Source organism: Lemur catta, chromosome 1, assembly GCF_020740605.2.
Source record: "Lemur catta isolate mLemCat1 chromosome 1, mLemCat1.pri, whole genome shotgun sequence".
Lineage (NCBI taxonomy): Eukaryota > Metazoa > Chordata > Mammalia > Primates > Lemuridae > Lemur > Lemur catta.
Window position 1 is genome coordinate 133,443,230 of NC_059128.1, and position 22,795 is coordinate 133,466,024.

At 44.6% G+C, this 22,795-nt stretch overlaps 1 protein-coding gene across 2 annotated transcripts in view; it reads right to left on the reverse strand.

Annotated features, from left to right (window-relative positions):
• Positions 1–18,794: 18,794 nt before the first annotated feature.
• The window catches only part of PIP4K2A (phosphatidylinositol-5-phosphate 4-kinase type 2 alpha), a 161,847-nt gene continuing 157,846 nt past the window's right edge, over positions 18,795–22,795 (reverse strand). For both annotated transcript variants that reach the window (XM_045534758.1, XM_045534769.1), the window contains exon 10: positions 18,795–21,008. In XM_045534758.1, coding sequence (XP_045390714.1) covers positions 20,928–21,008 — 81 coding nt within the window. In that variant the 3' untranslated portion in view covers positions 18,795–20,927. The remainder of the gene's footprint in view (positions 21,009–22,795) is intronic.

Consider the following 22,795-nt stretch of genomic DNA (forward strand, 5'->3'; position numbering starts at 1 on the left):
CAGAGCGGGGCATTGTTATCTCATTACACCAATGTTTTCCAGCAACCAACACAGTGCCAGGCTTAGTAGCATTCAGACTCTCGAAATCCATTTTGGAAGAAAGCTACGTATCAATCAACAGAGCAGTTGGCCTTGTGACAAAGATGGTTAGCTGCCTGCCAAAACCCATTCTCCCCTTCCATAGGATATACTTGCAGCTAGGAAGCAGCAGCCCAAACATGACGACATTTCTTGGCCTCCTTTGCAGCCAGGTATAGAGTCCTCACGTGACTAGTCCACAGCAAGGTGGCATGAGCGGAGTGATATATGGCATCTCGGGGCCAAGGCCTTTAAGAAGAGGGTGTGCCTCCGCCATGCCCTTTGCTAGCTAGATGCAGACAATTAGGAGTCCCTAGAAGATGGTAGAGCCACAAACGAAAGGAGCCTTGGGCCCTGACTGTCACTTAGGGAAAAGCCCCTTTGCAGCTAGGAACACCCACCAGAGACTGCAACTTCAGCAAGAACTAAATTCTAGAGTGTTTGAGGCATCATGAATTTGGGGTCTATTTGTTACTGGAGCCTAGGTTATCTTAACTAATACAATCACCCCAAATGTCTAGCGAATGAATGAAGCTACTGAGATCAAAGTGGGCAGTATTCTGCCACCACATTGGAGTTCCTTTGCAGAGGTTGAGCAGGGAAGACAGCCTCAAATATATCTTGTGAGATGACCTATCATAGAGGTCTGTGCCTTGGTGTTTTGTCCATTGAGTTTGCTCCTGAAAAACCAACTCATTTTAATCCTCTATTCATGGAGCGATATTTCATACTTTAAAATCTTATGCAATTGGTTCCTGGAGAAAGAAACAGAAATATGCAAACTACAACTGCCATTAAGAATGCCAAGGCCAAGTCTCATAGGAAGAACTTGACACAACTAGAGACAAAAAATGAGCCCATGTGGACAGGTGTGGAACCTCCAGTGATATAGATAGCTCAGTCCTCTTCTAAAATGAGGAAAAACATCTTAAATGAGATGTTCTGAGAGCCCCCCAGCTAGATGGGGGTTCCAGTACCAGAGCAGCTAGCAAACCTGCCCTAACAGGTAATGTAGGGAAGCTGGGCCTGGGTGTTTACAGTGTGCCTTTCACTAGACAGTTCTTCTACCTGTCAGACAGCCTGATGCCTAGCTGTCGGACCTGATAGCAGGGGGACCCTCACGTGGGAAACTTGTTAGTCCTGGCAGGGGTCCTTGTGGCTTTTGTCTGACCTGTGTCTAGTTCATGCCCATCTGACCCTCTCTCTGGCACTGGCAGCCTGACCTTGTGTTCCCCCGGGAGTCCCAGGGCATAGCTGGCCCGGGGCAGCCTCAGTTCTTCAGATGGAAAGTGAAAATTCGAGACAACACCACAATAGGAAAGAAGTTCAAAGATTTTGACTTACAGATTCTGGGCAAGGAAGGTACAATGAACTGGGAGGGCAGCACTTGTCCCTGGGTCACATGAGGCAGGAATGGAGTCAGGCAGAGACAAGCACATGGCAACTAGCAGTGTTAGATAGTCCCCGACTTATGATGGTTCGGCTTAGGATTTTCCCACTTTACTATGGTGTGAAACTGGCAGATACTTGGTAGAAATCATACTTTGAGGACTCATACAACCATTCTGTTTTTCACTTTCAGAACAGTATTCAATAAGTTACATGAGATATTCAATACTTTGTTATAAGACAGGTGTGGTGTTAGATGATTTTGCCCAACTATAGGCTAATGTAAGTGTTATGAGCACGTTTAAGGCTAGGCTGAGCGATGATGTTCAGTAGGTTCAGTGTATTAAATGCATTTTTGACTTGCAATATTTTCAACTTATGATAGGTTTATCAAGATGTAACCCTGTCATAAATCGAAGAGCATCTGTATAAGGGAATAGAGTTAGGGTCACTTTAAGTTTGTGGGCAAATACCCAGATGGTCCAGTTAAAGGAAGTGGCAGGAAAACAGGGAGCCCAGCTTGCTGGGCAGGAGAGATGCCTTTACGTTCTTACCTCTGGCCACTGCTTGAGCCATTCGGGTGTCAAACTGGAAACTCTGTCAAGGGTGACCGAGCCCTGCTTCTAGTCTAAGAAAGTTAAACTTGCATTCAAAATGGATGCCAAGGCCATATAGAATTACGAGAATTCACTACATGAGGCCATTAAGTATTTATCTCTAATACAGTACTCTCAGAGCAAAGTCCCTGCCTGTAACTAAGCTGTAGCTATAAATTCTGCAAAGCATAGTAGGTTTGGCTAAAAAATTCTGAAAAGCCTACTAGACTTGGTTGCAAATTCTGAGAAGTCCATTTATTTCCAAAACTGATGACCAATGAATGCAGAAATCCTAGGGCATTCTTGTTGAATTTTAAAAGTGCTTATTAGCAAGATCTCTGAGATGCCTCTATGTTTGCATTATGAGGAAGCAGTGGTCCAAAGATTTATTCATCTATGTACAAAAGATTGAGGACTTATTGTGCAACTGGTCCTCTTAAAGGGGTTCCCCCAAGCACTGTGTGGCCCACTGGCACCACCTCTGCCATCATAGCTGGGGGAGGTATGAGCCCTACCCATCCTCTGCCTGGAACCCCACCAGCAGACACATCCACGTAAATCGTGATCACTGCGAATACCCCAAGAATCTCATCAAACAATGCAATCATTATCATGAAAAGTAAATTTAGCTGACATTTATCCTGAGTATTTAATTAGTAGAAATTACCCAGGAAAAACATGGCAGGGGGGATGTGCTGGCATTTTTTCTTCCCCAGGTAAAGGGCACATGCTGTGTGTTTCAGTTGCATCCTATTCCAAAGCTTGGAGAGAGTTTCTGAAACATAGCGTCCCCTCAGCTGAAAACAAGGGTCTGTGTGCAGCTGGACCCACTTGCCCTCCTTGGAGACTTGGAGGAGGTGATGGAGGAGGAGTTGAGACACTGGAGGCATCTACCTCCTACCCCTGCCCCTGGCATTAAGAACTGCTTTCCAAACAGATCATGCGTTCAGGCTTCTGTCTGTGCTTGTGCATGGGCCTGGAATGCCTTTCCCTGGCATCAACTGAGGGACATAAAAAATATGAACATGTCCCTGCAACATATTAGCCACCAGCACCCCAGGTGCTTAGGGGCTGGGGTGCACCTTGGTCACTGGCTCCAGGTGTGTTCCCTAGAAAAAGGGGGGGAGGGGCTATGGGTGAGCTCCACTCAGTGCTGGGGAAGCCATGCATGCACACTGTCCCTCTGTGCCCTTGGTGGTCAGGTGGCATCCCAGTTAGAGGAAGGGACAGCGTTACCATAACTGCCTTTTGTGGAGCTGTCCCTAAGCTGTCCTCTCTGCTGCCAGTCTTTTATGTTGGGCTCCTTTTCACTTACTGTAAAGCTTTTGATATTTATTCATAATGCATGTATCGGAGGTTCGTTTTTCTTTTTTTCTTTAGGCTGTGGGGTCATGTACATGACTGTCTGTGAGCAAGTGTTTTAATTTCCCTCAAGCAAATACCTAGGAGTGGGATTGCTGCATTGTATAGAAGTGCATGTTTAACTTTGTAAGAATCTCGCAAATTGGTTTCCATAGTGACTGTGCCATTTTTATATTCCCTCCAGAGTTCCAGTTGTTTCATACCTTCGTCAACATCTGGCATTGTCCATCTTTTTCATTTTAGCCATTCTAGTGAGTTACACAGGGCCTTTGAAACCCACCCTACAAGCCTCTGGCCCTTTTTTCCAGGTGGCCCCTCCTGCTCTAGTCCCATGGATTCACAGTTAGTTTGGGACCCAGCTGCTCTCTCAAATGACCACCTTTCCTGTATGAGGCCCCTGCCCCTCTCAGGCTGGAGTGGCCTCCTTGGGTGGGCACCCACGGTATCCTGTGCACGTCCATCCTTGCTGTGTCGCAAGTAACACAACTCTCAAGTCCAAGGTCAGTGGCAGGAGTGGGGAAGGGGCAGGAGGTCTCCACATCTTTGAATCCCAGTACCGAGCACATAGCAAGAATTGTTTATCGAGTGAGAGAAAGAACAAATGAATCTTATGACTTCAATATGTTTCCTGATTGATGGGACTCACTCTCCGTCAAGACATGCACTCAGCCATTCTTCAAAGAACAGATTCCTGCAGATCCTGGCTCCATAGGTGCCTTCATTGGCAAGAAACTTAATAATCCATCCAGCCACAGAGTGTGAAACGGCAACACCGAGGAGTGAGCCCTAGCAGGATGAAGGCTTTGGCTTTACCGACTCTGTGCCCACCAAAGCCGTTCACTCAGTCCAAGGTGAATATCAAACACTGACCACGTGCAAGTGTGGCGAGGTCCTGAGGGTGCTGGGTGGGAAGACCGCATGGAAAGGGCAAAGCTATAGGGAGGAGGTGTGACTTGACAGGACACTGAGGGAATGGCAGCCACTAGATGGATAGGGGGATGGGGGGGAAGGTGTTCCTGGTGGCAGAGTTCATGCTCACAAAATTGAAAGGTCATGTAGGTGTGGCCTATTTAGGGAGGCCCTGGTTAGAGCCCAAGGGTCCCTGTTGGAGAAGTGCACACACCAATTAGAGGGGCCCATGACCAACTGGGAAGGTTCTAGAATATTTGGGAAGGGGAGGTGGCGGCAAAGTCATTTACTTATTTAACGAGGTAATAAAGTGATGAAGTCAATGTTTTAGGAAAAGATTCTGATAACCAAATGGAGGGATGGGGCAGGGAGCCTGAGCCGGCTCAGAAGCCATCTGGGATGTTTATCTGGACTAGCCAGTGTCAGCTTTCTGTGCACGCAGAGTTCCCAGAATTGCTTCCCACACACCTTTAGCAGCTGCCCTGTTCTTCACTCCCTGAGAATGTTTCCTCAGAACGTTCACTGATGCCCTAGGTCTGTTTCTGAGAGTCTCTTGGGATTGCCCGGCTTTCTCTCTGCCCTGGCCCCACCGCCAATGGAACAAAGCTATCGTGTGGCAAGTCTAGTTTTATTCGACCATCCTTGTTATCCATTGGATAAGAAAAGCGAGCATCGGCACAGTGCTTTAGAGTTTGCTAGACGCCTGGGTATTCCTGGGTACCTGGGAACTGGACTCTCCGTGGGCATCTTGTGAAATGATGAGTGTGACCACCCAGACTGCTCTCTGTGTGCAGGTCACCGGGCTCTGGGGAGGGGGAGATTTGTGCAATGTTCTACTCAGTGGCTCGCAGATTCCTTGGTAGAAGCAGTGTGAGCCCCCTGGGCTAGGCGCGGAGGTTAGAGGGGGTGAGGGGTGGGTCATTCCAGCCCAGAAGACACATGCCGCCTTCTGCACCAGTGCATTTTTTCATCTGTCCTCAAAAGACCCAAGATTCCTCTTGGAACCCACTATATTCCTGGTGAATAACCATCTTCGCATCTCACGGTAGGAAACCTCAACCTGACTGTCCCGTGTGTGCTGCTGCTGGGAGTCGGGGAGCAGGACCATTGCCCTGGGCAGCACTGGGTTTCTCGTATTTTCATGGTTGCTCCCATCACCCTTTGCTTATAAACCATTAGAGTGAATATAAAACACTACAAATTTAAATAAACACGACAGGACTCGTAGTCCATGCAGGCATCCAGAGTCCATGCATAGAATCCTGCACCTGGAGGGGCCTCTGCCTGGTCCCTCTGTCAGGGACTGATTGGTCCTCAGGGAAGAAGGTGCAGCCGCAGACGCGGACCTGAGTTTACTGGAGAGTCTTTCTGCTCTCTCGACTTCACTGCCTCGGCGTATTTCTTTCTCTCCTGTCTGCACTCAGAATGGAAAACAGCCGCCCAACCTCCTTTCTCCTTGGAGGTGGTTATTGAGTTCTGCCCATTTTCATTTTCCGTCTCTGTCACCCTTTGTCACTTACTGGGCATCCAAGGTACTGCGTCAGCGTGAAAGCTCATTACCTGCCCACCCTGTTCTGCTGCCTCAGCTCCTTCTTGGAAGCGGGTGGCCTCTATGTGATGAATACATGCAAAAGAAAAAAAAACACACTCCTCCTGCTGTGTTGCTAGACTGACTGGCATCTTATTAGAGACCCGATCTTCTTTTTGGTCATGTATTTTTAACCCACATGAAGGAGCTTCATGAAGGGAAAGGATTTTTCCCCAGCAATTTGCAGAGGCAGCGATGGGAAACGTATAAGTTGCCAGGTGAATTCGTCAGCCGGGACAGGAAGATATATGTGTTGCTCAGTTATGCATATGCCAAGGTGTTTCCTCTTCCTGCGTGGAACAAGTCCTCCATGGTGGAGTTGGCTCCCTGGGGGAGGCAAGGGGTGCTCTAAAGAGAGCCACCCCTGACGACAGCACTGGCCTGGCTGTGGCCAGATGACCTGACCTGGACAGGGGGTGTGCGTAGAATGGTGACAACTAGCAAACTCGGGAAGAAACCACCTGGCAGTTGGGGTGTGGCAATGATCGAAAAATGACAACATTGGGGTCTGGCAGAGAGATGTCTGGGAAGGATTTGGGAGCAAGGAAAGGAACACTTCCAAATATGGTCCCAGATTTAAAAAATTAATTTCAATGATTTCTGATGAATTACTATCACTTCCCTTGGATCCTTCCCAAGATTTGGGCAGAAAGAATATAGAATAAGAGTGAAAGGAGGAGAGAGAAGTGAGGACAGAGGAGGGATGAAAGGACTCAGACATGAGCGAAGTAAGTGAAAAATCACTGGGTGAAATTAGACCAGGCCTTGAAAGATCTTTGAACGCTGGGAAATGTCAGTTTGTCCCAGGTCACTGCAGTTGTTAAAACCCACTGTCATTGGATAGTAAAGAAAGAGCTGTTTACAGTTGGGGCAGCTCCATAGACTTTTTAAATTTTTTTTTTTAAAGCCTCTTTTGCAAGGTTGATTTTAACATAAATCTTGAGCAAGCATAACATGTAAAACACTACTCTGGGCCATTACAGTTATGTTAAGGTTTTATTTTCTCTCGCCAGCGGGATTTCTCTCTCCACTGGTATTCTACGTGCCTGCCAAAACCATATAAAAAGCGTTCACAGAGAAAAGTTTCCAGTGCCAGCAGCCAATCCAAGTTCTTTCCCAAATCCAAAGTTTAACACAAGGCCCGGAACTGGTGGGAAATGGAGACTAGAGAAGATGCTAAGTGAGGGAAGTTAGGAGGGAGGGAAGAGATGAATGCATTCGGTGTCCAGCGTTCCCAGCGCTTCCATTCCTGACAGCGAAAGCTAGAAAGAGACAGAAGTTTGTGGTGTGTTTCAATGACATGTATCTGCTCGTCTGTCAGGAGTTGCTTTCTGTCATCAGGGATAAGCTGCTAGAAAACAAACCCAAATGCAACCCTGCAGTTCACGATAATCAATACGTAGGTTGATGCTTTTTGCACGCATTTATGCCAACGCAAGCCATCCTGTTTCCCCTCCCTTCCTTTAAAATTGGGAATTGCAGAGAGGGCCCTAGGAAAGAAAATGATTGTCTATAGTAAACAATAGCTTTGATGAAACAACCCCCCACAAACACACACGAATTGCAACCCTCCTGTGGTGTTTACAGTAACACCTGTCTTGAGCTGACAGTCATATTTTTATATTGTGACACAGGCCATATATTCAGGACCATAGAGAGAGATAAGAATGTTGAAGTCCCCAGTGATTATCCTGAGTGAGGGGGCACTGTTGGCAGGACAATGGGCTGTGAGTGATATATGCAAATGTGTCCTTTTCCCATTACTGGAAGTGACCTTTATGACTAGATTGGAATAGCAACATCAATTCCTGGGTTAATATGACTTACTGGCTTAAAGGGAGGGAACAATCTTACTAGTAAGATTTAAAAACTGGGAATAAGACACGTAAAAATTTTTTTTTTTTTTTTTTTTGAGATAGTCTCGTTCTGTCAGGTAGAGTGTAGTGGCATCATCACAGCTCACAGCAACCTCAAACTCCTGGGCTCAAGTGATCCTGCTGTCTCAGCCTCCCAAGTAGATGGGACCACAGGCCTGTGCCACAAAGCCTGGCTAATTTTTCTGTTGTGTAGAGATGGGATCTTACTCTTGCTCAGGCTGGTCTTGAACTTCTAAGCTCAAGTGATCCTCCAGCCTTGGCGTCCCAGAGTGCTAGGATTAGAGGCGTGAGCCACCACGCTCAGCTGACACATAAAATTCTTACCTGCACCATAGCTGGAGGATTCTTGGGTGATGCTAGAGAAATTCTCTACCTTTGCCTGCGTCATTTGCTCTGTTTGGAGATGGGGGGAACCTACTTCTCTAAGGAGTGTTATGAGCCTGTATTAAGAATTTCACAAAAATATCAGAAGAGATTGCTAAAGTAGCATCACTACATATACCACAAAACACACTTTAGATTATTTTAAGCCCCAGTGCCATAGAAGAGGCCAGATTCAGAGTCATGAGTGTCAACGAAAATCATTGTTAAATGGAGTTAACAGTTACTTTTGGCAAAACAGTCCTGTCGCAACTAAATATAGAAAACACAAGCAGGTAATTTTCCTGGAGGAGTGTATGGCCTGATCAAGCAAACCTCTAGCCACCCACAAGCTGGCATGACGAGGTCGGGGCAAAGAGTTTAACTGTAATTGTTCTTATCATAGTCACCGTGGTTATTTATTTGGCCCATGATAATACCTTACATTTTCTAAATGCCTTAAAATAACTCGATCAGTTTTTCCAAGTCAACATATATTAAACATTAGAAGGAAAAAAGATATAGACTAGCTTTAAAGACAAAAAGGAAAGTTAGCATGTACTGACAAGTAACTTGTAGGCACTGGCAAAGATGAATGTGGACACATTTTTTAGGAGGCAGGGATTTCAAAGGAAAAAAAAACTAAAAGTAGTGATATTTAAAGGAAGAAAGCACCTGCTGCTGTTAGAAAGAAGCAACTCCAGATACTTTAAGTTTTAAAAAAAAAAAAGACAAGGTTTGCAGCTGTGTGAACATTTACACAGGTTACACTCGCTGTTTGTAAATAAAGAGCTGTTTCAAGGCCAGGTGCAGTGGCTCATACCTATAATCCCAGCACTTTGGGAGGCTGAGACAAAAGGATGGCTTGAGGCCAGCCTGGGCAACATAGCAAGACCCCAACTCTACAAAAAATGAAAATATTAGCCAAGCATAGTGGCACACACCTATAGTCCCAGCTACTTGGGAGGCTGAGGCAGGAGGATGGCTTGGGCCCAGGAGTTTGACGTTGCAGTGAGCTGTGAGTGTGCCAGTGCACTCCAGCGTGAGTGACAGAGTGAAAAAAAAAAAAAAAAGCTTAATTCAAAGCTCACCTAAAGTGTATCCATCAAAAGAAGTTAATACAAATCCTTAAAATATTACTCTATGTAAAAGAGGCATTTTTGGCTGGGTTTCCCATCTTAGGGTTAAAATGGTTAAGTATTTAATTGCTTAGGAAGTAATCCTATTATATGAATTCTTTTCCTAATTTGAGGAATTATGAAGGGAAAGTGAGATTCTCTGGTACGTTTATTTTTGAAAAAGCACTTAATAGACGTTGAGGCATCTTAGCAGCCCCGGTTGGGACGAGTCTTAGCAGCTGTTGAGAATCCTGTCCTGGAGGGTGAATATATGAAAACCATGTGACAATCAGATGAGGTGATGTCTCCCTTTGGCTCTGAACATAAAATCACCATAAAACCCGGACTTTTTAGAAGCAGGGCATAAATGAATACTTTGTTTCATTAAAGCCTCTAGTATTTCTTGTAAGATATATTTGAACAAATGTCTCAGTTCTAGGCATTTAATAGTAAATTTGCACATCTTAGAGAAGCTTAGGCATGTCTTTATTTTACAGTTTTGGTCACAAATGATCGGACAAGAAAGTGATTAAAAACAGAGGGGGAGATAAAGGACAGATGGGTCAGGGAAGGTGTCGGAATTAGAGGAATTCAAACATCTTGAAGCCACCAGCACCCAGGGCAGGCGCCAGTAAAGATTTGTCGTTGGGGTGGATGACTGGGGAGACCGAGTGAAAGGGTTTGGAACCACAAAGAAAGGTCAGCTGATGCTTTCTCTTGTGGAATCCCGCCTCCCACCAAACGACTGCGAAGTGGTGACTTCTGATTAAGTCGATGAATATGCCCTAAACGAACCACTTAATTTCAAGAGTGTTCAAAGGCCTAAATAACATTCACACCACACAGACCAACCATGATTTATGTGACTCCTTGGTGAGTCATAAAGCCCTTTAGGACATGGTAGTGTCTGCGCCTCATTTATCACCGCGAGGTTCAGCGAAAGCATGCAAAGAACTCTTGTGTTCAGATAACTTTGATTCCTAATGAATAGGAATTTCTTTTTTTACCTTATAATTCTATTTTTAGATGATGAGACATGCTGTTACCTAACCTCCCCTTGAAATTTTGATAATTTTGCAGTGGGGAGGCCACCAGCATTGACCTTTGTCATTGGATGGGTTTGGCATCTGCTAAGTGGGGTTCTCCTCAGGGGGCTGTAGGGGCTCTGCGGGAAATGGACCTTCTGGAAGTGAGAAGAAAAACTGGCTGATTTACGCTATAAGCAAAAACCTGAGGTTTTGGAATTTGTGTCCTTGAGGTTTTTTCTTTGTGACCTTGACTCTATTTATAGTTTAATGGGATCGATACCTTTATTCCTTAGGCTTTTTAAACTTCATTGCTCTTCAAAAATACTTTTTAGAAGTTGTTTTTTGTTTGTTTTAGAGATGGGGTCTCATTATGTTGCCCAGGCTGGACTCAAACTCCTAGGCTCCAGGGATCCTCCTGCCTCAGTCTCCCAAGCAGTTGGGGCTATAGGCATGTGCTACCGTGCCTGGTCTATTTTTAGGCAGTTTTCATTATTTAACTCTATTAACTTAGTAAAACACCTAGGGATAACTTATTCAGAGCATCCAAGAGGCTGGGATTCATCCAAGAACTCTTCCTACCTGCCCCAACCCCTCCATCTCCCCAAGACAGAGCACATTCATCCACATGCTTTCCCTAAATTCCTATTCAAAGACAGTATAGTTTTTTCTCAGTTGCATCATAGATCCTCTAAAGAATACTCCAAAAGAGAGTCTGCACACATTCCACCTTTAGAGAAAAATCAAGGTGGACGAAATTAGCCAGAAAATGTTTCAGGAAGATGTTGAGCAAGTGGCTAGATGTTAGATACATGAGGCAGTGTGAGAACGAAGAAAAATATTTCTAAGGTGTTGAGACAGCTGCAGATAAAACTCTCATCCCAGCAGAAAACCCATCAAAGCTATGTGTATGTCAGTTACTACAAAAGTGGTTTTCTGTCACTGGAGGTGAGAATTCGGAAGTTTGAAAGGAAGAATGAATGGGAGGGAAGGACAATTTTCTGCTAATGTGGTTCACAAACAGGAAGGAATAAACAGGAGGCATGGAGACAGAACACTGATGTATCTATAACAACCCCCCGGCATCTGTGATAGTCATGCCATACAATCATGTCAGATGACTGGACGAAAACAGATTCCATTATTCCTTCTAATTAACAAACTGGGAATATCTGGTGAATACCGACGGTCCTGAATGATCTGGGGGACACGAGCACCTACCACGTGCTAGGTCCTAAAACCAGTGGATAACATGATGTTATTTCCCTTAATCACTAAAACTGTGAGCTGCATCGCATAATGACCCTTTCTATAAATGTGGAGACTAGATCTCTGAAGCCTGCCCAGAGTCCTGCTGTGGACCTGGGTTTCAGATTTTAATGATTTTAAAGTCTGTGCTCTTCTTACTGTGGAACATGAGCCACAAGCCCTTGCACTTAGAATTCAGAGCATGCCAGGAAGACATACCTATCTAGAGCACCCAGCAGAGACGGGGCCCAGATCTTTAGTGAGGTGGAACCCTCAGTCCTGCAGTTCTGGAATGATGCTCCCATCACCTTGCATGCTTACTTGTAAGCTCCTATAGTTCATCGACTTTTTAAAATGGCTGTGGCTCACATACAAGGCTTAACCTTTAGTAGGAACCCAATAAAATTTTGTTAAATGAGATTATGATGAAAAATCTGTATAATCAAATCTCTGAAGTCTGCCTTTTTCACTCGTCTGGAGATCCTGTTTCCTGGCAGCATTGACTTCGGTTTATAGGCATCTGGACGCCCACCTGACAGCCCCACGCAGCCGCTTTCTTCCTTTGCTGACTGTCACAGCCGCTCCCTGCACAAACACTGAGGCTGCTGTTGACATCTGATTCGCACATCTCAATTGTTTTTGCCCCTGTGAGAATTATGGTTGGGGAATGACAAATAGATGAAAATAAGTGAGAAAAGAAAAATGAGAAAGAAGGGCCAAGGGGAGGCTTAGACATCCTATTATTTACAAGGAAAGTTGTAAATGCTGAAAGAACATTCGCTCTAAGAATAACGAGGAGGCGGATCTACATCTGGTACCATCCCCGACTCCTGTAACTCCGCCACGAGAACGCCCAGCCAATCAACCACCCCTCACCTGGGTGCTACCAGATTTGTGAAATCTGCTTTGGGGTGCTGGGATTGTGGAAGTGAGAATTTAACTTGTTATCCTACCTGCTCAGTACACAGGCAGAGATTTCCAAGAGCACCTTGACAAAGGAGAATTAACCAGGGCTTGGACCGCTTGGTGAGCATCTTCCTGCCATCTGAAGTGTCAACACTTAACTACTTCCCCCACCTCAGAGCAGCCTCCGAGAAATCAAAGCTTTACTTAGTCTGAGAACAGCTCTGTTTGTCTATTGCCCACTTGGGAGGGGGTTTTAGTGAGTATAAGCAGAGGCTGGGAATCCTTGGAGCCTCACTCTGGCCCCTCTATTTTAATGGAAATAAATCCCCAGAACAGGGGAGAGAGTGAGTACTCCAAGTGACAACAAAGAACATTCTGCAAGTCAAAGGTCTTTGCCTCAATTTCAGTGTCATCACTCTTTTAAAGATTTATGATTTAATCTGTATTTTGAATGAGGTAAATACATGTAAAAGGTACAAAACGGTGCATATCATAGAGGACATCTCATTCCCGTCTCTGAATCCAGTTACACACTCCCCCTCCCCGGGGCAGCCACTGAAACCGGTTTCCTGTGTTTCCTCTCAGAAGACACTCTGTGTGGGTACAGTATACATTTAAAACACACATGGAATTATCCTACATACATTGTTCGGCACCAGGTTTTTGTTGTTTGTTTTGTCATGTATCAGTTCATCTTGGACAGATCATTCTAACATCAGCACAGTTAGAGCATCTTTATTCTTTTTAAGGGCTGTGTGGTTGCCCCTTTCTTAGATAAACTCTCATCAATTGACCAGATGTGGGTGTTGCTTTCTACTTTTGCCAATACAAACAGTGCTTCAGTGAATGATGTGCAGGACGTTATTTTAAATGTTTGAGTTTATATGCAGGATAAATTCCTGTCGGAGGAATTTCCATGTGAAAGAAGTAAATTCTAAGCTCTGTCTTCTGCAGATGGGATACAGTGTGTGCTGCCCCATCTTGTTCAGCCTCCTAAGACTCTTGGCCTCCGCGGGCCGCCACCTGAAAGGGCTGCGCTGTCCCAAACTTCTCTGTCTGCTCCTCTCTTCTTATGAACCAGGCCACCCCTCTTTTGGCACATGATCCTCTGGATCTCAAGCGAGGTAGCACCACTGCCTCTGGGCAGCTTTCTGTCTTCTCGAGAGCTGGCATGCACGCCCAGCCCACGTGCACCCACAGCATCTGCGCCTCCGCCTCCACCTCACTGCAGGGAACATCCAAAACAATGAAAATAAATAAGCAAATCACACATGAAAAAAATTACAGACCACGAGATGGATTCTCATGGAGATAAACAGAGTATGATGGTAGAGAATCACGGAAGAACCTCCATCTCCCTGGATGTTCAGTGTGAAGAGAAATGAGTCATATGACGCGCTCAGGGAAGGACTTTCCAGTCTGCAGGAAGAGAGACCCTAGGTAGGGACAAACTTGGCTTGTTTGAGAAACAGCCGTAAATCGGGTGTAGCTGGAGCACACAGGAGGCTGCTGGGAGAAGGGTAAATAAAATCTAGGACACAGGCAGATGATTTAAGGCCAGGCAGGTCGTGCGGGGAGTGTGGATTTTATTCTAAGTACTATGGGGAAAGCCCTTGAAAGGTTTTAATTATGCGAGTGGCCCGTTTTGATTTACCTTTCAGGAAGAGGGGAATAAACCTTTTTGCAAGAGGACACTCAAGGAAAGATGACAGCGGCCTGGGCCAGCCTGGTAACCATGATAGACAGGTGGCTGGAATTGAGATATTGTGAAGGAACAGCCGGCAGGACTTGGCGGCATCGACTGAATCTGGTAGTAGGGAAAGAGATGAGTTTCTGGCTTGAGTCACTGAATGGACTTTCGGTGCTTAAACAAGATGGTGGACATGGAGGGAAGTGATGGATTTGAAGGATATTTAGGAGGGAGAATTAGGAGGGCATGATATTTTTGGATGTGAGGGAGGCATGATGGTATTGAGGTTGGAGAGGAATAACTCCCAAGATTTTGGCTGACATACCTGTATGGATGGGGGTAAGACAGGAAAAATTGGAGGAGCCCTAGATTTGGGAGAGATGATAGTGTACATTTAGTTCAGTATTGCAGGGGCTTGGGATTAAGGGCCTTGAAATGTCTAAGGGAAGAGGCTAAACAGGAAAGTGCCCAAAATTTCGGATCTGAAAGGAGTGATGCATGCAGGCAATGTAGGAGTTAATGAGGTTTAGTTGAAAACTGGACTCTATGACGATGGTTGAGATTGACTAGTTTTTTCACAGCGAGCAGAGGACCCAGGTCCGTGCCCTGAGGAACCACAACATTTAAAGCTCAGTTGGAACTTCCCTAGGAAGGACAATGGTGGCTACTTAATTCTGAATATTCCCACTTATCCTCCAAAAATGCCCATAAATCCAACAAGGGAAGCAAATGAAACCACACACGGCCCAGACCTTGAACAGTATTAGGAGACAAAGAATAGTGGGACTCTCAAATTACCTGGAAGGTAAGAAAACAAACCAAATTCCAGGAGAGCTCCCATTGCCCCCCCCCCCCCACAAGCCTGTGGTGTAGAGAGCAGGGCAGAGGAAGCTTAATAGAATCAATTATAAAAAAGTAGGGGGTGCAGAGGACAGAAAAAAGACACCCCCAGAAAAGAAAGTCCATCATAAAACATTGAATGCAAGCCAGGACTTGGTAATTCATAGCCCTGGCTACAGCAAAGCTGCTTACAAGTGTGCAGGGAAGGAGGAAGCATTGCTTCTGGGGAACCTCAGCTCCATAGGGAGGGACAGTACCTACTGGAGATGTGCCATTAAAGGGAAAAAAGGAAGTAAGAGGGAAAATTAAGGATCCTGCAAAAACAATTGCCTTTCAACTGATTGCACCAGGCCCACCCAGATCATCTAGAATAATTTCCCTTAGTAAAAGCAAATTGATGATAGACTTAAAATGCATCTAAAAACATTACCTTCACAGCAACACCTAGATCAGTGTTTGACAGAATACGTTCATCTGGTCTCTGGGGAAACCACGGGGGCGGGTCTCACAAGCTAACAGGTTTCAACAAAAGCTATAAACAAGGCAAGACAAATATGATTGTCCAAATCGGATGAAGTACAAACTTGCAGTAAGCAGTTTGACTTCACATGCATTAAATGGAAGGAAATCAAATAGAATATCTCATATTCTGTGAAATTTGAAAGTAGAAGGGGGTGTGATGAAGTACAGAGAATCCTTGGTGTTGGATGAGCCGGCTAAAGGCCTGGCCCTGTGACTTACTACCCTGTCTTTTCAACTCTAAAAGGAGAATAATAAAAAAAATAAAAACATGGGTATGAGATTTAAAAGTTCTTAAAAACACAGCCCCAAATCTATCATCCTGATTTGAAAACCAAGGGACCCTAGAACAAGTCACTCATCAAAGTCAATCACTGTGGGTATATTTATGACAGCAGAGTTAAAAAGCAGTTTATTCAATCCTAAAACATGCCAAGTTTTTAAAATTTAATTTTGCCGGCAAGTCTTGAAGTGTTTTCCAAACTTTGTTTTTATATCATATCACAGACAAGGAAAAACATGAAGGAATTGTAGCTGAAGCCCACGGTTTTGCAGAAACTACTTTGCAATGCTAAAATGAGGCTCTATTTCAGGGATCAGTAATCTATTTCTATAAAGGCCTAGACAGTAAATGTTCTGTGGGCATCTGTTGTAACTACTAATTGTGCCCCTGGAGCTTGAAAGCAACCATAGAAAATATTAGATGAATGGGCATGGCTGTGTTCCAATAAAACTTTATTTACAGTAAAAATCATTCGGAGGGCTGGATTTGGCTCTCAGGCTGTGGTTTGCTGATTACTGCTCTAATCAATTAGAAGCTACCTCATTCATATATTAGGAGAGAGTACGGAAAAATCGGGTGGGAGGACAGAGAGAGAGAGAGAGAGAGAAAGAGATTATAAGTACTTAAAATGAGTGATCAGTAGGAGGGGTTAACCATTTAAGACAGTGTGTTCCAAACCTGGCCATTTCTCCAAAGCACCTAGGAAGCATATTCAAATGACCGATTTCCAAGTTCCACATCCAGAGACTGCATTCAGTAAGTCTATCAATATTTTTAGATTCCCCAGTGAGACTTTTATTTTTTACTGTCACTTGATTTTTTAAATCAACTATTGGACTAAGAGGAAAGGACAGGAAAATGGACTCTCATGAGGGGGATGGGTGAGGTCCTGGAGTCCCTCAAAGGTCGTAGGTCCACTGCTCGTGCATTCAACTTTCCCTCTTGAGCTGGGGCAGAGCTGAGTTCTAACTCCAGTTTTGCCACTGACAACCCTGTGACCTCAGTCAAGTCACTTAGCTTCTCTGGGCCAAGGTTTCCCCATCTGTAACACCACCTCCAGCAGCAAGTGTGGGATTCTATGAAACACACTGATCACAGTGGCCTCTGGGGAATTCCAATCCTTTGTTCCCTCTTTTATGAAATTAAACCAAACAGTGTTTAAGAGAAAAAAGACAAACTATGGCATTTAACTGCCTTTTGGCAGGATTTTCACAGAATCACAAAAACATAACTAGAACAAACTTCTGAAGGTCATTCGAGATCAATTGCCTTCAATTTAGATAATCTATGCCTCAAGATTTTATGAAAGAACTTTCAATGATCACTAGGTCGTCAACTCTAATTTTCCTGGGAACATCACAGGTCTTCTGGGCCACTTTACTACGCGCTCCTCTTTGATATTCTGACTATTTAAAGATACTTGTTCAGAATAATAAAAAGAAGAGAGCAAAGGCAAGCTGGCCGGTGGCTCGACAAGGCTATGCCGGTGACTGCTGAGCACAGGAATTAAAAAAACAGTTTCTACCCTTTATGGGAGAATAATTTTTATGTTTTTAATATGGCGTTCTTCACATTGTGTGATTGAGGCTGAATAAAATGTTATTAAAGAAGATGGGGATAGAGGAAGGAAGGGCCAGTTATTTTGAGAGCCAGAAGAAGGATGTACATGTACAGTAGTCTGTACAATCACTGATTTTGTGCTAATTAAAAATTCCTAGAAAGGCTAAGAGCAGTGGTGTTGAGGGCCTTCAGAGTCCACTGATGTCAAGGGTTCCAAAGAGTATAAATCCTACGTGCAACCTCTTGTCCTCCTCATACACATGTGTACACTGTGAACATTGCCACTTCATTGCACATAGTTACTAATCTCTTGCACTTGACCCTTAACCACTAGTTCCGAAAGTATTGCATTAACGGTTAATGCTTCATACCAACCTCATAATTAATTATCTGGGACTGCTGTGAATTCAATCCAGAAACTTAAACAATCAAAATGAAGGGATAACCATCCACACACACAAAAATTGAATTAAAGTTCTCTGCCAGTCAGTTCTGCAATAATGCAACATACATGTTCCTAGAAATCACTGCTCTAGGCAAAACTGTACAGTAGAAATCATAGCACTTATGGTAAAAATGGGATTGGGACACAACACCCCGAAATGTCATCAGTTACACATTAAAAAGAAAAAGGAACCCAGCAAAAACAGCACAGTTTTAAACATGCTATATGGTTTGGAAATATAAAAATACCAAAATAAATCAGACAAGTTACCTTGCAGAAGATCTGAGGCATGCTTGTGGTTGCAGGCGTCACAAGGGTGGTGGCTCTTGGGTTGTTGCAAAGTGGAGGAAGCTGATCTGATGTCAGGTGGAAAGTTCTAACTCCAGATATGGACGAGTGTGAATCATTACCAGTGCGGTGAACTGAGGTGCTGGTGGGTGTTTGAAACGTGGGTGTCTTTTGTGTCCCTACGTAGCTCAGTTCAGTTTCCTGCATTCACCTAACGTTCCTTGTGAACCAAACTGCACACAAGCAATGTGAATTGTGCATTATGCCTAAATGATTCTCTAATAATCAGAACAAATATGAGTTTTCAAAACAAGTGCTAAAGCTATGTTTGTTCACCTGGCATCAAGTGGAATGCCATAAAAAAGCCTTCCATCCATCAAGGATATCCCAGTGAAGTTTCAAAAAAAATACTGACTCACACAGAACTAAGGTTGATCAAAACTAAAAATAAAATATGACTTTATAGAGTATTCATTGAAGAAGATTCCCCCCCCACCCCCCAGCTTGTTCACCTTGGAATAAGTCAATTTTGTTACGGAAGTTTCCATTATTTACTGATAAAATAGTTCACAGATTGAAGGCAAGGCTTTATAAACTAAAAAGATTCAATTTTGCTTCTTCAAGGATTAGCTAAAGATACTCTCAGTACGAAGTATGTAAAATTTGTTTGCAACAGAGAGAGAAACACAATTAATTGAGACAGGAACAAAAAATTCACCTTGTGAGTCATCAAAGTGGTTTATTTTGTAAAGCCCGGCTCATGACTGGAGTGTATTTGTTAGCACTAGGAGATACAAGGCAAACTTCCTCATTCTGTCCAAATAGTTTATCAACAGAAACAGATGACAGAGACTGTTACAGACAAAAATAAAAGCATTTTGTAAACTTCTAAAAGCATATACAGATTGGCCACAAAGGAAACAGTTACTCAAATAATGTATGTGTTACCTTATCCTTACGTTTGTAGTCTTGGGTCAAAGAAACCACAGAACTTCAGGACGTTAAAACTGATTTGATGCCAGGATTAATGGTGGTGGGGGAGGGGTGGGAACCAAATCACAGTATCCATTAATTTAAATACATAAAATACGAATTTGTACAATTATGTTACAGTGGTGTTAACATCACCGGTTGAGGATAACAAATCTACCTAGTCAGACAGTGGAGGGATGGTGTTGCTGCTGGCTCCCTAAGATTCTGTGAATAAGTCCACATACACTGGGCACAACTGCAATCTGGACAGCCTGAAGTGAAGTTTCTGGAAAAGGCAGTATGGCAGGGGGATTTGTTGAGCTTGTAAGTAATAATTAAAGGGTGGATTTTTTTTTTTCCCTTTCTGAAACTGCTTACAAAAATCATCTCACATCTTAAACAAAGAATTTCAAAGGCACAGCTTTAGCACAGCATATAAGTTGATAACCTACTCTAAGCAAGTCTAATAGTTTAGCTTGACGCCTTTCGGAAAATGCGGGAAAGTTGGTAGATACATGATCTAGGTTGGAAATCTATACCTTGATTTAAAACAATCAGCACAGTTTAGGGCAATGAATTTACATAATCAGATTTGGGTTAAATCTCTTTTAAAAAAATCATTAGGTTGATAAATGCACATCTGGAGGAAACAAAACAATCCTTTTTATTGTAAAAGACTGTCTATCAGGTGCTTTGACTAAAACATTCATTCAGAAACATGACTGCAGGGTACATCTCAAAATATGACAAACAGTATTTCACCTACACTGTAAAATGACTTTACATGTAAACTTCAAAAATCACATGCTGTACATGAAATTTTCAGATTCAAAAATATCCCTGTTTTCCTAATAATGTAAACAGTAAAAACTGAGGGTTTCAGTTAAAGGGATAATTCGTAACAAAATCCCACCGTTCACGATGGGCGAACCTAAACATAATTCAGATCTGCATTCGGTAACAGGAGAATTGAGAGAATGCTTTGCTCATCCTCCCCGCGGTGGGAGATTGTAGATACCATTGCCCCAAACTATGCGCGTCTCGGGTCAGCGTTATTTTGACTTTGTAGCATTAATTCCTATATTGCAACTTAAGGGTGTAACGATGAAGAGGCTCCAGGCAAGAAAAGAGAAGTAAGCGGTTTTCCTGGACGTATGTACTGAGGTGAGGATGTATAGACAGAGTCACTGGGACGTCAGCTTCCTGGTGGAGGAAGGGACACTGTTAGGGACAGAACCCTGAACCAGTACACACGGAGACGCCAGCATTCTTCCGTCCAGTGCCGGGGGCTCGGGTTACAACTATTAAGGAGTGTCTGCGGGAGGGCAGAAGTGTCACATTTGCAGTTGTTTTCTTCCTTTTAATCATCACCATTATTATTTATCATCGTTATTATCTTCATTATTATTATGAATACTGTTCTCACACATCTTTCCAACTCAAAAAAATAAACTGATCCACAGTTTATCAAGTGATGCCAACAGGGTCGCTCTGACATGCATTTCCTTCTCTCCCTCCCCCCACGTGTGCGTGTTCATTCATTCATTCATTCATGTCATTCATTCGGCCACAGCTGGAATCAGAGGGTTTTTGTTGTAACACATTCTGACCAAAGCTGATCGGTTTTAATTAATTACTTTAAGACGCACACGCACACACACGCACAAGTCAGAAATAGCTAGAACGATGCTGGGAAGTATCAGGTAGCTGTAAAGCGAGTAGCCCCCAAATCGGTCATCTTGGCCTGCAGATGTAAACAAGGAAGTTTGCTTCCCGCAAGACGAGTGCTTCACTGAGTTTGGTTTTTGTTTTTCCTACACCGAAGTCACCTCCGTCCGTCCCACGCTCGTGTCCGTCCGTGGCTACGTGGGAGGTTACGTCAAGATGTGGCCGATAAAGTCCAAAAAGCGCTTTGAATACTGCTCTGGGTTCACGGTTGAGATCTCCGCACCAGCCTGGGCAGTTTGAAAGAAAGGAAATATTGATACAACGTTGATGATTTCCCCAGATTCCTGCTCCATAGCTACAGCGACTTCCAATTGCAGCTGAATATAAAGCGGGTCATTCTCAGACCTATGCAGCCGCTTAAAACAGAACTCAAAGTACCTTGGCTACTGTGACTGAGTGGTCAAGGTTTTTACAAATCTGTGTTTGAATATGAGGCACAAACGGTGGAAGAGCACCCAGATGCTATTATCCCAAACACCGCGACTGTGGCAACTTAAACAAAATCAAATTAGCCATGTTTAGGATGTTCCTATCAGACAGCAGAACCATTTAGAAGCCACGTGGACAACACTTTCACTTCTCAAGAAGGCAGACACCTTGGGAATGACATAAACATTTGGCAAAAACAAAACGTTGACAACAATTTAAAGATTGTGTGAATTCTTTAGCAGCCCCTTAGTTTACTCAAAATGACAACAGCAATCACAGGCTTCTCTGCACCGCACCCAGGTGGGACACAGCACTGCTGGCTGCGTGTCCTCCACGGGGGCAGGGGCTCTCTCTCCAGCAGGGCACAGGGGAGCCACTGTTCCCTCTTCGCAGAGCCAAGCCCGGCCCCCTGCAGAAGTCTAGCGGCGGAATTTCCATGCTTAGACGTGCAGTGCTGGCTAGCACACGGGAGGGACTCGCTGGCCAGTTGCCTGAGCTGCAAAGGGCAGGACCAGCATTTTACTAAGTCACCGGGTGCTATTTTTTAGACACCCATGGTTCATGGGGGAACTTGTAATTTCCAGGCCTGGGCTGCTAGGACCTCCACAGAGGAGTCCAGGCCTTGAAGGCAGAGAAAGGTCGCAGACAGCAGCCCAACAGAACATATTCCTCTGCCAAGAGTAATGTCTTGTTCTTGCAAACTGACCACGATGTGAGGCCACACGGTCCATTATGCAGCTGAACGGGCAGCTTACTGGGGAGACTAGCACGGAGCTGTGCTGGCTACGGTACACTCCAGTTTCATACACGGTATCACACGGGGACAAACCTTTGCAAAGCATCTGCCCAGCGTTCGGCCTGGTCATCTCATGGGTCCCCCCATAAGGCCTCATCAGCAAGGCGTCAGGAGCCCTGTAACTGTGAGGGAACTGTGCTCCAAGAGTGTCCCCTCCAGGGCATACGAGTGGGAAAGGCAAAACAGGGACTGCACCCAGTTCTGTGTTTGCAACACACTCTCGGTTTTCCAGCAAGGGGGGGGGGCCCAGAATTACCACGGGGCCTTCTGCCGACCCCTCCCTCGACCTCCCAAACTGGACTCAGAACCAGGGAGAGAGGGCAGTGCGTCTGGCATGGACACAGTTCAAACGGTACTCGGGAGGTTGTGACACCAACCGTCGGGTGAGCGCTGACTGACAGGCTGGCGCCCCCAGCCAGCAGGGGGAGGCCTGGTCTGTGCTCTGCACACAGAGGAAACGCCACAGCTGTAGACAATGTGACCGAGATATTTCTGTGGCAAATGAAATATGGTTTCCATTTTAAAAGAAAAGCAGCAGCAGAGCCTTTAAGTGAGTTTGTTGGGCCTGGTATATCTTGGTCACCTCTACAGTCTGTGGGAGGCGCCTCTCCTTCCAGGGTCAACAAGCCGGGGCACAAGTTCATCTGTGTGGGACGGGCTCTGGGGCTTTTTGGTACATCTGGGAAGCCAAACCACAGTACAAGCATGAAATGGATACTCGGAGAACCGTAAAGTCAGCCAGGCAGGAGGGGTTCACTGGCAGAACGGGAGGCGGGCTGGGTTCGGGGT